The sequence below is a fragment of the Sinohyriopsis cumingii genome, chromosome 17, assembly GCF_028554795.1.
Source record: "Sinohyriopsis cumingii isolate HCF-2022 chromosome 17, ASM2855479v2, whole genome shotgun sequence".
NCBI lineage: Eukaryota > Metazoa > Mollusca > Bivalvia > Unionida > Unionidae > Sinohyriopsis > Sinohyriopsis cumingii.
This window is the reverse complement of record NC_142977.1, coordinates 54,306,028-54,321,139: the sequence shown is the minus strand read 5'-3', so window position 1 is coordinate 54,321,139 and position 15,112 is coordinate 54,306,028. Positions and strand designations below refer to the sequence as shown.

General features: G+C 35.6%; 2 protein-coding genes across 3 annotated transcripts in view; one reads left to right on the top strand and one right to left on the bottom strand.

Moving 5' to 3' along the window:
* The window catches only part of LOC149778775 (uncharacterized), a 63,969-nt gene extending 62,860 nt beyond the window's left edge, over positions 1 to 1,109 (bottom strand). Inside the window, exon 1 of the mRNA XM_089939532.1 lies at positions 967 to 1,109. The gene's annotated coding sequence lies outside the window, so the exon portion shown is untranslated. The remainder of the gene's footprint in view (positions 1 to 966) is intronic.
* Positions 1,110 to 1,468: 359 nt separating this feature from the next.
* Positions 1,469 to 15,112, top strand: LOC149778774 (torsin-2A-like). 2 transcript variants are annotated; one of them, XM_089939526.1, is made up of 2 exons: positions 1,469 to 1,538; positions 8,993 to 15,112. In XM_089939526.1, the coding sequence occupies exon 2, from the start codon at positions 9,007 to 9,009 to the stop codon at positions 10,552 to 10,554; it is 1,548 nt and encodes a 515-aa protein (XP_089795652.1). In that variant the 5' UTR covers positions 1,469 to 1,538; positions 8,993 to 9,006; the 3' UTR covers positions 10,555 to 15,112. The 2 variants fall into 2 exon arrangements, with proteins under 2 accessions (XP_089795652.1, XP_089795653.1); XM_089939527.1 differs by lacking the exon at positions 1,469 to 1,538 and adding an exon at positions 1,544 to 1,661.

The window sequence follows — 15,112 nt, the reverse complement described above, 5'->3', positions numbered from 1 at the left end:
ATAAACAATGAAAAGATGCATGAAAAAACAGAATAGATATTTCAAAGTATTTAAAAAAGCAATGCATCTAAATATCTTAATCTTCATTTATATAAATCAGTTTTGTTGTTATTAGATGTATGCGTACACAGGGAACCACTGATGATTCATTACTGTGATATAGACACATTAATACCTCTTTCAAACACTATGTCCTTTTAATCATGTGGAAATAAAAGCTTATTTTAATTACAATAAAGTCTGAAATTCTCTAACTAGTTGTAACTGATGCAACTGTAGCATTACGCTTTCTTACCATGTCAATATGATATAAATATTTATAAAAAAATCTTTATAGTCACTTAATTATTTTGATTTTTATTCCTCATCATCTCAAGCAGCTTCAACCAATCAGTGATGTAATGGTTAATGACATCATTCTGGCCGAGCATAAAAAGCATAATATATCATTTTACATAATTCCTGAGATAAATAGGGCTATATGGCTCATTCAAATAAGTGAGAGGACTGGGTTTGATCCCCCGACTTTGAAAGCAAAAGAAAAAAAAAAGAAAAAAATATTGCTAATAATATACCAAAAGTTATTTCAAAGATTTTCCAAGATAAATTGTAAATAATTTGGTGTTAACATAATTGGTGAATTTTAAGGCAAGATAAAGAGTAAGACCAAAGTAAACACGGTGCTTCACTTACTGGGAACTTGTGTCTATAACAGCTGTACATAAAACACTCCAACTTTTGCAAAAGGAATATGTGGCAGAAATGTTTTACTTTATGCAGAAAACAGAGCTTTTACAGATCTGCACGGAATTTTATGTAAAACTGAACAAAAGAAAGAAAGGCTGACGTCCATCATGATGCATTTACGATTATGAAACTTGTTTTGTATATCGACTTATTAAGTTTGAGCAAACTGGGTTGTGTGTGCGCGCACGCGCATGTGAATTCAACAGATATATACTGCACCTCAAGCGTGCCATTTCACTGTATTTACTCTTGCTAAGATATTCTGAGGCGAATATTTCTGCTACATGATGTGATCGTCTGAGAAACGACTAAACTTCTTAAAAGAAGAGGTATTTATCCCGTTAAATTGCTAACCCCTTTCCCCATCGATTCTGGTAACTAGAGAAACATTTATTATTGTACTAACAACACGCAATAGTTCATACGTCAGAACGTTCAGAATATCCGCGAAGTTCTAAATTAAGATGTGGAACATCAAGAGAACCATACCAACTTCGTGGAACTCCAAATCGAGCTTTACGTAAATTAAAATTAGAAAACGAAGAATCAACATAATTTACAGAAAAAAAAAACATGTTTGATTGTTGACATACTTACTCCTACATGAAATAGTGGAACACTTTGTAAACACGAATTCCCTTCATTAATACATTTAATTTGACTTTGTTAGTACAATTCTGCAATTATTATTCGCGGGAAATAGCTTTCTTTCTTTTGATTAGCTAATATTCTCTAGTTACTCCGTGCAAGTTTCTTTTTGAATGGGAACATGACATGTTTGGCAACTCAAGGCAAGTTTTATATCCTGTAGGATACATATGTGATACATACATCTTTACAGAGTAGACAGCAGCGGTGTGTTGTTTGGTTACAAATTATGCTTTTGTAACAGCAATATTGATTTTCTTTTCGCAGTAAGCATACAATAATCTGGTCCGGGTTCCCTAGTCCACTGTCCTACAATGTAAGACGTATCACATGCTATTTTCACAGGTACTCGACGCGAGCGAGATGTTGAGAAAAAAAAAAAAACACAATAATCTAAGATATTTTTCCTCAACAGCACCTGTGGCTATTTTATGTTTTGGTGCTACCAAAACAAAAATATGTGATACGTTTCCATAGTCCTACAGTGTAAGACCCCTCTCCAAATATTTGTGGGTTGTTGTTTTTGTGGGGTTTTGTTTGGTCGCCTAAAAACCAGAATATATGGGGAACTTGGGGAAGCGTCTTACAATGTAGACTCGAGGTTCCCCTGACAGGACCTACCCCAATTTAGGTATTTTGATAATCATGTTGGAGTGTGAGGCCAGAGCCAGTTGCCTACCAGAAGTTGGAATTGGCCACCATCGCGTAGGGTAGCCGCTTACTAGCAGGCCTCGCAAACTTAAACCACCTTACATTGAGCCATATAAGACCAACACGTTGTCTGCCTTTTTTTTAATTATCTGAACAACTGGTAGGTCTATGAGCCATACATGCATGAATTCGATAGGATGATGATTTATTTTCTCAGCATTATATTCTTTATATGTTTAAATTTGACCTTATAATCACAATTTACATTGCTTTTGACATGACTACACAAATCACGCAGACTACATGTCCATGACCATATGACATCAGAGGTCCAATAGTCACACACTATAAACAGTGAACTGCCTTTCCAATGTTGTTGTACAAATCATTCAAAAATATTAAATGAAAGTTACATGTTAAAAAAAAACAACAACAGAGGATACATAATTCTCAGTATATTTATTCAGAGAACTACCAGCAGAGGCGTAGCTGGGGGGGGCAGGGGGGTACATATGTCCCCGGGCGCCAAGGTACAGGGGCGCCAAAATGAGGCTTACAGCGTTACATTATAATAAGTAAACAAGGGTAATATTCAAAAATGTGATTAAACAGGGAGGGGGCTGGGGTGCCAATTTTATAGTTCGTTCCCGGGCGCAATCATAGCTACGCCTCTGACTACCAGAAACCAGTCCCTGTCCCAGCAGCCAGCTGAAATTCATCATGCTTAGAGCATGTATCGATGTTTTAGTTGGTATTGTATGACTATTCAATGTGTTTTGGGTTTAACACCATTTTCAGCCATTGATAGACTATATATGGTGGCAGTTTAACTGGTGGAGGAAGAACCTAGGAAAACCCCAGTAAGAACCACCAACCCAGAGCAAGCTTTCTCACTTACCCACATTGGCTGAACCAGAGATCTGAACCCATGCAAACAGTGGTGAATTGGCAGTGATAGGTAAAGGTGAGTGCTTTAGACCACTTGGGCCCCCTGGGGCCCTGACTATTCAATGTAAGGTCATTTATGTTTGCTAGGCCCACTATTAACCAGCTACCCTATGCCACCACTGAGTCAATAGACAATATACTCTGATCACACATTCCAGCATCAATATCAAATTCTCTAAAATGGGGTGGGAAGGGTCAGAGGAAACTTGTACTGATAGTAATAATATTTGAAAAACATATCTTTACATTAAACATTTATTCTAGATTGTTGGTTTTCATTATTTTGGTGAACTCAATACCTTATTTAAAAAAGACCTATAAAGCAAAGAATCAGAGTAGGGAGACGGTGTTTCTTTTTCAACACTGTTCAGTGAAAAATCAGTTACACAAACACTCCAGTCCTAATTGTCTCATTGTACTGTCCTGATAATAAACACTGAATACACTATAGACTTCATTATGCCTCAAGTTCTATGATGGTGACAGCTTAATAAAATTATAATAACTAGTGACTTTACCTACCCAGACATAACTCGGTTGAACAAAGTTACCAGTCATTAGTATGGAAAGCCTGTCACTGAACTCTTCCAACATCTGGATAACAAGTTAATTTTTAATCAAATCAAAGAATTTCCAAGACAGCATACTTGACAACTTCTTCACAAGTAGACATTATTGGTGAAGATGTGCTATTCTTGGCTAAAGTGACAACCCATGCCATCTTCATTGATTTTGATGTCAGTGTGTCAAGAAGAAAGCCAGCTAAATGAATGCTCTGGAGTAAAGCCATCATATCAGACTTTAAATACCATTGCATCCAGCTACTTGATTCATTTACACTAGCCTAAAGACATCAAGAAAGCCTAGACACTCTTTTGAGACAGCAATCATGTTACTGTAGAAAATGTTCTTTTGAGCTCCGAGCAATTTAACCAGATAAGCACATGTATAGGAAGAATTAATCAACTGAAATTAAAGTTAGTTTAGACATGCCAAGTCTTCCAGTTTGGCTGATTAAGTGTATATGGCTAAAGTTTAATGATTTATATAAACAAACACAAAAATACATGTCCTAATCCCCATAAAATCAGTGTCATTCATATGTAGAGCTTTTCCCAATCAGATTCAAAAAAGTTTTGGAATTTCATCAAAGAGAGAAAGAAAACAGGAGTTGCTCCCTTGAAAAATCATTGTCTTACAAAGCAGATATCTTAAATTGCCAATTTTCTTCCAAGTTCACCAAAGAAAACATCTTGCATGTACCAGACCCAGGAACTATTCATATATGCTCAATGCTTTGTTGTTATTGATCAGGGAACTAGCCATGCACTGTCAGTGGTCTGGAAATCATGCAACTAGCCTTGTATCCTCCATGTCTTATAGTGTTGTCAAGGAATCTTGTAGCTGCTTTGTAACGTAAAAACAATAAGCAGCTGAACCAGACCAAATTTCTGGTTGATTACTGAAAGAAGCTGCCACAGAATTATTGCTAGGACTTGCAAGACTCTTCCATGTCTTCCTTGACAGAGATAAGATCCCAGTGATTGGAAAACTGCCCTAGTTACACCAGTATGTAAGAACTGAAATCTTTATACACAAGCAACCAATTTGCAGATTTCCATGTAAGACACTGGAATACAGCTCTGTCATGTCACACTTTGAACGTTACATATACCTATACTTAGCAACTGACATCATTGATTTGGTTAAAGTCATGTGACACTTACCCTCCATGCAGGATAAAATAAGCAGATTAATGGCATCCTATTGGATTTCTCCAAGTCTTTTGATAAAGGACCCCATCAGTGTGTCTTAAACTTTAAAGAAGCTTCAACAGTATGGTGTAAGAAACCAGACATTTAGCTGGATTGAAGTTTTTGTTTTCCAAATATAGAAAAGAAATTGTTCTAGACAGTATCAAGTGAACAATACACCAATCACATGAGGCATCCCTCAAGACAGTTTTGGGTCCCTCCTATTCATGGCACAGATTATTGACCTGCCTTACATCATTGACAACCAGAATCTTTATGACTGATTGCCTCTTGTTCTACTTAGGATTGTATTACCATTCAGAAAGACCTTGATAATGGTGTTGGAGTTCAGATGGCAGGTGGCATTCAGTACATGTAAATATGAAGTTTTAAGGATCAGCATGAAGTGCCACCCAATTATCATCAAACTCACTTATTGTCAACTATACCATCCTTGAAAACCGCCATTAGTGCGAAACATTTTGGAGTTGCCATCTCTAGTGACTGTCCTGGTGATTTTAATTTTGAATTGATACAGTAAAAGGGTGAGAGTTGCCCCATTAACTCTATCCTGGTGTCACATGGGAGTCAGGAAACAAGTTATTTTGATACCTGACATATCAAATGTGGACCAATACCATCAAGTCTAATTTTCACCATGTCTTCAGGATTTTTTAAAGGATCCCCAATTAAGAAACATGCACATATTTGTTCCTTATTCATTTATTTATAACCGCTCGGGTAGCCAAGTGGTTAGAGCATCCGCCTCGGATGCGGGAGGTCGTGAGTTCAATCCCTGGTCGAGTCATACCAAAGCAGGGATCGTCCTGGGCTTCGCCAATGTCGCAAATTGCGATTTTTTTTCCTTATTGGCGACAAAAATATCCCATCTGGCGATTTTTTTGGCGACATACTTTTTGGTTATTTAATTTGTACATACAATCATGGATTTGGACTGGATAAATTAAAAGGCAGAACGAAAGGAAGCCACAAACTTGACTAAGCAATGCATTGGTATCAATATCTGTTACACACAAACAATCCTTTGTTCTTATTGACAACCCCATCTTTACAGTGCATTGTTACATCATAATCTGCTTATGCTGACATCTGGGCTGAGTACTGTATGCTGCGATACAGTCAATCATGCTACCGCACTATACCTACAACTGACCGACTTCTGAAGACGCGAATAGAACAGATACAATTAATTGTGTGGCTAATCCTTCTGTTTTTTTTATACATATACCAATACAATGGTTTTGCTGAACCTTCATAGAAAACTGATAAGCTTTGAAGTACCGACAACTGTGTATAAATACAAAGCAAATGGAAACAATCTAAATCACAATTACATCTGTCGCCAGTGCAGCATTTTACTCATTGATCTTTTCCTTTTGCCATCAGTCCTGTGTTACGGCTGCAGAGACTTAAACTCCGCAACAAGAAATAGCAACAAAAAAAAAAAAAAAAAAACAGTTTTGCATAATTAATAATAATTATTTATTTCTCAAAATACAGGAGTGAAAGAATCCCTAAGTTGGGTGTGAATTTATGCTTATATATACGGTCCAATATTGCCAGGTGTTGACTCGTGTAAGTTTCATTCGTGGGAATGGAGATCCTATTTTTCTTGTCGAGAAAATTTATACAGCATTCAGTGATCATTCTTGGGATTTAGGAAGCAATTCGCTACAAGCTTTGTGAAGCTAGCCATGGGGGGGGGGCTGCTGAGAGACTACTGGTGTCACCTGTCAGCAATGTACACTGTGAATGTGGATTCAGTAAGATGAACTTCATAAAAACTGACATCAGAAATAAGCTCTGCATCTCATCTCTCGAGAATTTAATGAGAATCAGCATGTACAGATGTGAAAAATTAGACTTTGAAACTGCATTCAACAAGTGGGCAGCCCTAAAATCGCGATGGATCTTCATGTAACACTTTGTAACATTTTGTTAATGCTTCTTGTAATTAAAGTATTAACTAATCCATTTTTTTTAATTTTCATTGCCTGTTACATTAATAGACTAAATTAACACTTGGAAAAATGTATACTACTTTTTTTGGCGACACTTTTTTGAAAATTGGCGACAAAATATTGAGGTTGGCGATTTTTTTGGCGACAGCTTTTTAAAAGCCAGGACCATCCCTGCCAAAGACTTACAAAAGTGGTACTAACAGCTGCCTTGCTTGGCGCTCAGCATTAAGAGGTTAGTGTTAGGACTGGTTGGCCTGGTGTCAGGATAATATGACTGGGTAGGACATCATGCTACATGTCTGTGGCATGATGCCCTGGTGCTAGACATCACTATAAACTGCCAAACTGCAGACATAATAATGTGACTGAAAAATTGTTAAAGTTATGTTAAAAATCCAAGTCACACACACACACCATTTATTTATATTTTTAGATGCAAGTCACCAATATTCTTAAGCTGGTTTCCATGTATTTAAATCTAGAATTGTGCAGTCACATGAAAATCACAAATTGTCACAAATCACAAATTGTCAATAAGAATATCCAAATTGATTTGTAAAAATTCCAGGTAACCCAATAATATATTAATTATGGTTTATTTTAACTTTCCTAAGGGGAATTGCCTCATTTCTAAATGTAACAAGCTTCTTTTTTTGTTCAGAAATATTGTACTTTCAGTATTGTCTACCCTTTCGGTCATATGCCTATATACCGCATGACCAAGAAAAAACTGCAATAAAGTAGTTTTTTTATAAAAAAAATGTGATGACACCTACTTTTCTGAATTGCATTTATTTATATGCAGGAGATATGGAGATGTTGGATATTAAATAGAGGTAAACATACCAGTAGGTTTTGTATTATTAAGGCAAATAAATACAGTTTACCATTGCCAGCAGTTTAAAAATCCTTTGTAAGACCATCAAGGTTGGGTTTATTTTGTTTTCAAGCTCAAGTAAAATTTGGTGTGGCTTGTCCAGAGTTTTATGTTAGATACAAATTAAATTTTCATATTTGGATGCAGTTTCATACAAATGTTAATACGTGTACTGGACATGTACAGTAATTTCCCAAAAAATTCACCCCTACCTTAGTTATGATCCCTAAGTGTATTCTTGAAAGGCTTGATGGAACAAGTAAGTTGCACCAGTGTCCATTTAATGTGAAGCAGGGCCAATGGAGTAACATAAAGCAGTATAGGTCTGATGCCGGTTATTAGCTTGGGGGGATTTAGGTAGTACATATGGTTGAGGTATGAGGAGACTTAGTTTTAGCCACACTTTTTGCACATCCATCACTTGGTTCTTCTTTTAATCAGAAATCTAGCTTCATGCATGTATTTGATGTGATGTAGCACAAGGATGAATACAAGAGAAATTTCAAAGCTTGAAAGACCATTCTGGTGGCCAAAATGGTTACATCATCTGCCTTGGATGTAGGAGGTCATGGTTTGAGCCCCCAGCTTAGTCATACTTGTATTTTTAATATAGCTTATACAAATTGTACAGCAGCTGCCTTGCTTGGCACTCAGCATTAAGAGGTTAGTATTAGGACTGGTTGGCCTAGTGTCAGGATAATATGACTGGGTGGGACATCATGCCTCAATGCTAGACATCAGTATAAACTGCCACACTGCAGACATCGTAGCGATATGACTGAAAAATTGTTAAAGCTATGGTAAAAATCCAAATCACACCTTTCCAATGATATAATGGTTTAAGACTAAAGGTCAGGTTAACACATGCTGGTAACCTGAACTCCACCTGCATTGATTGACAGAGGATAATTTTATTTATAATATTTTAAAAGGATGAACAGATAACATCGGAGATTTAGAATTCTGCATAAGGTAGGTGCTCAGGAGAGGGTTGGAATGGTGTCCGCATTTACATTCTCATGACATAGGTTCTGCCTTGTAATTTGCTCTTCATTTACACCTATTGAGGAAGATGATCATATTTGGTATGATATTTAATGTTGATGAGCAGAGAATAATGAAGGTTTCAACAAAAGAAAAAAGGTCAGATATTAGTGATGGTTTCCATCTCAAATTTAGCATTTATTGAAATCTAGTGTTGTTAATTCTGGTCTGTACATTTTATTTGATTTATAAATTAAAGGTCTCAAAATAGGATATATTTTGTTATAATGCAGTCAGTATTTTGATGATGGGAGCCCCTAATTTGACATTTTTAGATTTTATGCATAAAATAAGTTACTTTCAAGTGAAAGTGACTAATATATTTCTTCTTCTGATTTTAGACTGTTGATCTTGAATGGAGATGTCTGCTGAAGAGTCCATGGAGATCTCTTACAGTGGAGGTGGATTTAGTCCAAGGAATGAATCTCCCATGGCAACAGAGACAGAATTGGAGAAATTCTCAAGATCATCAGATTATGTTTCCTGCTCATTTTCTTTTACAAATTCACCCACAGATGATACATGGATTAGAACTGGCCTGACACCATCAACCAGAACTTGGGAAACATTAAGCATTTGTCAGGTCAGTAATTGTACTCGTACTCTTCCTGCTGGGGCCATATCAACTGTCCCCACTGGAGCCTCGGCATCAGCAGCTGGAAAATGGAAAACTTTAAAGTTTGGCAACTTGAGTTGTGAAGAAATTGTGAAAGGAAACATTAGAAGTCTGACTGATGGTAAAACAACAAATAGAAGAAAGAGTGTAGATCCAAACCTAAGTAAAGAACACAAAAGGTTAAAGAAGCGACATACAATTCATGGAACACAATGTGCAGACTTTTACAATCAGGATATTTATGCAAACAGAAGAAAGTCTGAAAATTTTGAGAAACATCAGCAGTGTAATGATGAGCCAAGCAGCAAAAGACAAAAACTAGAGAAAGAAAGTTCTTCCTCAACCCCATCCATGTTATTCATTTTGACAATAATTTGTGCAAGTATAATGGCAGTTTATTTTGTGCTTAATTTTCAAACAGGCAATTCAAGATCATGTTATGTGCCTTTAGTGCAGATAGACCAGCTGAGAAGAAATTTGACAAATTATGTGTTTGGACAGCATATTGCAACAAATCTTATTGTTTCCATGTTGAAGAATTATTCTGTTAAGTCAGGTGATGGGCAAGCTCATATTTCTTTGCCATCATCCCTTGTGTTATCTTTCCATGGTTGGACAGGAGTGGGGAAAAACTTTGTTAGCAAATTCATTGTAAAGTCCTTTCCATACAGTTCTGTCTTTTGGTATCTTGTACCTCACCACTTTGCACATGACTCACAGAGTGAAGAGCACAAAGAAAATGTCGTCACCTGGTTGACTGGTAACATGACAAAATGTGGAGTTAACATCTTCATTTTTGATGAAATGGACAAAGCAACCATTGGCGTTCATGAAGGGATCCATTATGTCCTATCTGAACTCAAAAGTGTTGGAAAATCTAGTGACTATTCACAGTCATTTAATTTCTTTATTTTACTCAGTAATTCGAAAGCTAATCAAATAAATCATTACTTTTTCTCACAAATGTTTCTTGGCAGGGATAGGCTATCCATTCAGCTGGAGGAATTTCGTGATGTGTTTCTGACAAATTTTGAGATTGAATGGTACAGTGAGTATCTTAAGATTGGATTAATTGACAGATTTGTGCCATTTTTGCCTCTTGATGAGACTCATGTACGACATTGTGTTGAAAGAGAGCTCCTGCAGCATGGACTGCAAGCACCAAATGGTCATTTTATTGACCAAATTCTTAAAGAACTCTCTTTCTTTGAACCAGGAGGAAAAAATGTAAAATTTTCACTTACCGGATGTAAAAGGGTCCCAGACAAGGTGCATTTGTACACATGAAGACCATTTCTTATAGATCTGCAGGACAACTTGGGTCCCTTTTTTTCTGTCATCAATTTAATTATGTTCAGAATCATATTAATTTGTGTTTGATGTTAAATACATGTTATTTAATTCAACTTCTAGTGGAATTTTCCAGTTTTTCTGCATTTTATCGAGATACAGCATAGAAGCCAGATAATAGAAGGTTAAGAAAGTAAAACAATATTTACTCTTGTATCAAGACTAACCCAATTTGAATCATGCTCAGTAATTTTTTTAGATATTTTTGTTTTACTTGGACTCGTGCCCTTAGTTTTATGAATCATGATTGGATAGCTGTAATGTGAATGTAAGATATTATTTAGTGAAATTTTAATTCCAGTGATGTCGGAGAATTTTTAATGCCACTGTCACCATATTCGATCTGCTTTTGGGACATTTTGAAATTGGATGTTTTGTTTTCTGCACTGTTATATATGTTAAATGTATTTCAGGGGATTTTTTGTTTGTTTTCCTTGTGTAACTTATGTGAACAATTTGTACCTTGGGTGTACAAAATGCATCATAAATAAATTAAATTTTCACTGTCATGCAGAATAATTGTTTTATCTCAGTGCTTTTTGAATGAAAGGTTATGATTATGTGAAGGTGAAATGATTCACAGATGCATCTATAATTTAGCTTATTGAATACATCAACACTAAAGGTAGAGAATTGATATAAACTGACACTTACTCTTACAGCAGTTACTTTTAGTCTTCAGTGAATTATTTGTTTGTCTCATTACTTTTTACCTTTATTGGTATAGTATTTTATCATAGACTGTGTATCATAAATCGGATTGATGCATAGCAATGGTATATCGTTTCACCCCTATTGATGTGTATTGCACCATAGGCTGTGTATATTTGTGGATCATATTTATACACAACCAGGGTTTTTAATAGATGTGTACCCTCAGGTTTTGATGTGTGTAATTTAAAAATGACCCATTTTTGATGCATGGAAATTTCGACTTGGGCTGGAACATCAATCTTAATTACCCTTGATTCACTTCCAGCTTAGTTTCTTAGCAAGTGCATGCTGTCCAAATTTACTATAGGATTGATATCTGCTTGACAATAGTTTAGACCTTGATGGCCAATAATATTGCACCAAAGGAAGATATACATGAAATGGGCGGAGCTAACAGTTAACTGAAGTCAGGTTTAGATTCAACTGACTTAGGTTGGATTGTTTTGAGATTACATTTAAAGTTTATGACGGAGGAAGAGGAGACACTTATGACATGAATAGACTGTAATGTTGAGATATGCCAATGTGGGTGCATGAGTAATGTTGATACGTGAGTAATGTTGAGATATGTCAATGTGGGTACATGAGTAATGTTGATACATGAGTAATGTTGAGATATGCCAATGTGGGTGCATGAGTAATGTTGATACATGAGTAATGTTGAGATATGCCAATGTGGGTACATAAGTAATATTAATACATGAGTAATGTTGAGACATGGCAATGTGGGTACATGAGTAATGTTGAGATATGCCAATGTGGGTGCATGAGTAATGTTGATACATGAGTAATGTTGAGATATGCCAATGTGGGTGCATGAGTAATGTTGATACATGAGTAATGTTAAGATATGCCAATGTGGGTGCATGAGTAATGTTGGCACAATTCCTTCTAAAGCATTTCAGATAGAAACTTCATTCTTTAATATCAGTACTACTGTACCTGTTGCTAATAGCTGGTACTTTTCGGGGATGATAAAACCCAGACCATATGACAAATATTCATCTTCTGGTTAAGGTGAACCAGAAGGTGCCTGAACACTGGATTTGCCTCAAGTCACCCTGCACATTATTGCCTATGCATACTGCTGCTTTATTCTTTTCTTGGTTGATATACAGTATTGTAATATCCAACATTGCTTACATCAAGTGAATTTACTATTTCTTTTGTGTCCTTCTTAAATGTTTGGATTATACCCTGATAAGGTTTTTATCTCAGTTTATTGAAGCTCTTTTGAGAGTTTTTAGTAATTGTTCCATACAGATGGTGTATGGATTGCCATTTTTTTTAAAACCTTCACATGGAATTGCTGCTTTAGATTTTGATGTTCTAGCTAAGGGTAGATATAATGTTTAAATTTTCCTGTCTAGCATAAATTGCAGCCTTTGGACTATTATTGTGTATTTTGGTCTTTTTATAAACCTTCCTATGAACGTTTGGTTGAAATTTCCTTTGAGAACCTTACTATCAGAATGGTTTTTCTTGCATGTGAGATGATGGAACAAGCTTCATGCTTTATCAATTAAGCAGGGATGTATTTTCAGTCTTGTGCTGATTTCAAACAATAGGATGAAAGGTCTAGTATCTCACTAAGTTTGCAAGGCATGGCATATCAATTGATGGAAAACATGAGATTCAAGGCATGGCATATCAATTGATGGAAAACATGAGATTCAAGGCATGGCATATCAATTGATGGAAAACATGAGATTCAAGGCATGGCATATCGATTGATGGAAAACATGAGATTCAAGGCATGGCATATCAATTGATGAAAAACATGAGATTCAAGGCATGGCATATCATTTGATGGAAAACATGAGATTCATAGAGGACAATGTGTTTGAAATATTGGATGACTTTGATAATAACTGTGTTTTAGAAGATTTAGAGATGTAATTACCCTTGAACAAACATTTCAGTGCCTACCTACATAAATTCCATGAACTTAATTTGCATTAAACACAAGTGAGACAAAAAAAAAAAAACCTTTTCAGTGTGATGAACAACATTGTATTGGGTAGACAGATGGTAAATCTCAGGAAAAACATTAAAAATGGCTCTACTTTTCAAGATAGGCAGTTAAAGACGATGACGACTCTCACATTGAATTGGTTCCTAGTAGATGGACAGTTATCGACAATGACTTAGCAGGTTTCAAACAAGACAATCAATTAACTAAACTAATTTACAGTGGATTTATAGTGTCAGAGTCATCTATGTGGAAAGGTGCAAATTTTAATGATACAAGCTCAGAATATGTTGATATAATCAAACTGTTCACAGGTGATATATATTAAGATATTGAGCAATTTTGGTTAAGGACAACATTTTACCAAAAACATTATTTTAGTTGATTGTCTTGAGCATCTAACGATTCGTTTCTGTTGATTTTAATATTTTGCATAATTATAGGTTACTGCATTTGTATGGGAAAATATGAACAAGTTTTTCGGATGGAATACTGCACGACCTTGGGAGTGCAGTATATCCATCTGACAAAACGAGTTCATATTTTCCCATACAAATTCAGTAACCTTTTTATTATATGCTCATTTTCTTATTCTACCTAAGGCTTAATTATATAAACAAAATACCCTTCAAGAAACAAAGTAAATGAATGTATGCCATATTCCAAACTAAATACTCAAGCGCAGAATCACCATTACACAACAACAACAATATTAATGCGCACATAACTCCACCCAGATAAATTTGAATTTGTCGCATGCTAGACATAAGTTTCGACTGAAAATGGCATTTTTGTCTACCTAAAATTGAAATTTGGAGTCATATTGTGAATGAATGCGCATTGCAACAATGCAACAAGTTTTCCATTTGATCTGGAATGAATATATTTTGGTATTTTTGTCGGTTCTACGAAATTTCAAGATTATGGACTGGATTCATCTGTGCAATATGTACATGAAATACATCGGATTGAAGCAACGCGGGAGAAGTGTGTTGACATGTGCAAGTGTGTTTGTTCTATCATTGACTATCATAATGTGGGGAAAATATGAAGTCTTTCAATTATCAAAAAGATGCTATTGAATTTAATGTTTATTTCAGTAAGTGCAGTAAGGAGGATGTAATTGCACTTGGAATATAGTCGAAATTACAGTACAATTTCGAAATGTGTAATCAAGATTGATAACCTATGACATGGCACATATGAGTCGGATTTGCAGAACTAAGAAATTACATTTTGTGCAATTTCAGGATGTGAAACTGTAATTATATTTTTGACATTCCTATTACCAGCTAAAGAAGACAGTTTAGGCCTTGTCACTTGCATGTTATTTGTAAGGACCCTTTCTGGCGTCTACTGTATAGCTAGCCTAAATCCGAAACATCGTATCAAAAAAGTTAACGCGAAATGTGCCAAAGCAGCTGGTATGTGGCAGTCCACGAAATATCTGCTTTACTTCATTCAGAAACAAATTTAATCAGCCAGAGCATAAAGCGGCTACTACGCGAGCGTACATTATTTGTTTACAAATCAAACGTGTAGCGTCTGCGTTCATTGTTTGTTTACAATAGAAAGTGTTCGTTTATGAGTGCAATATGAAGTTGCGCGCGAGTTCAGTATCGTAAAATATTGAATGATTCTGACAATGAAAATTTAACGGAGAAAAAAATGAGCATATAATAGAAAACGTGTTTACACATGTGTTACTGGGTTCTATTTACTTTTTTGTTCATTTATGAAACGTTATGTGGCTTCTGTGAACTATTGTATAAATTGACAATCCATGGAATAAACAGTATATAACACAGA

Bases quoted from the DNA above. Each gene is read 5' to 3' on its own strand.
- LOC149778774 (XM_089939526.1), top strand. From the start codon at position 9,007: ATGGAGATGTCTGCTGAAGAGTCCATGGAGATCTCTTACAGTGGAGGT.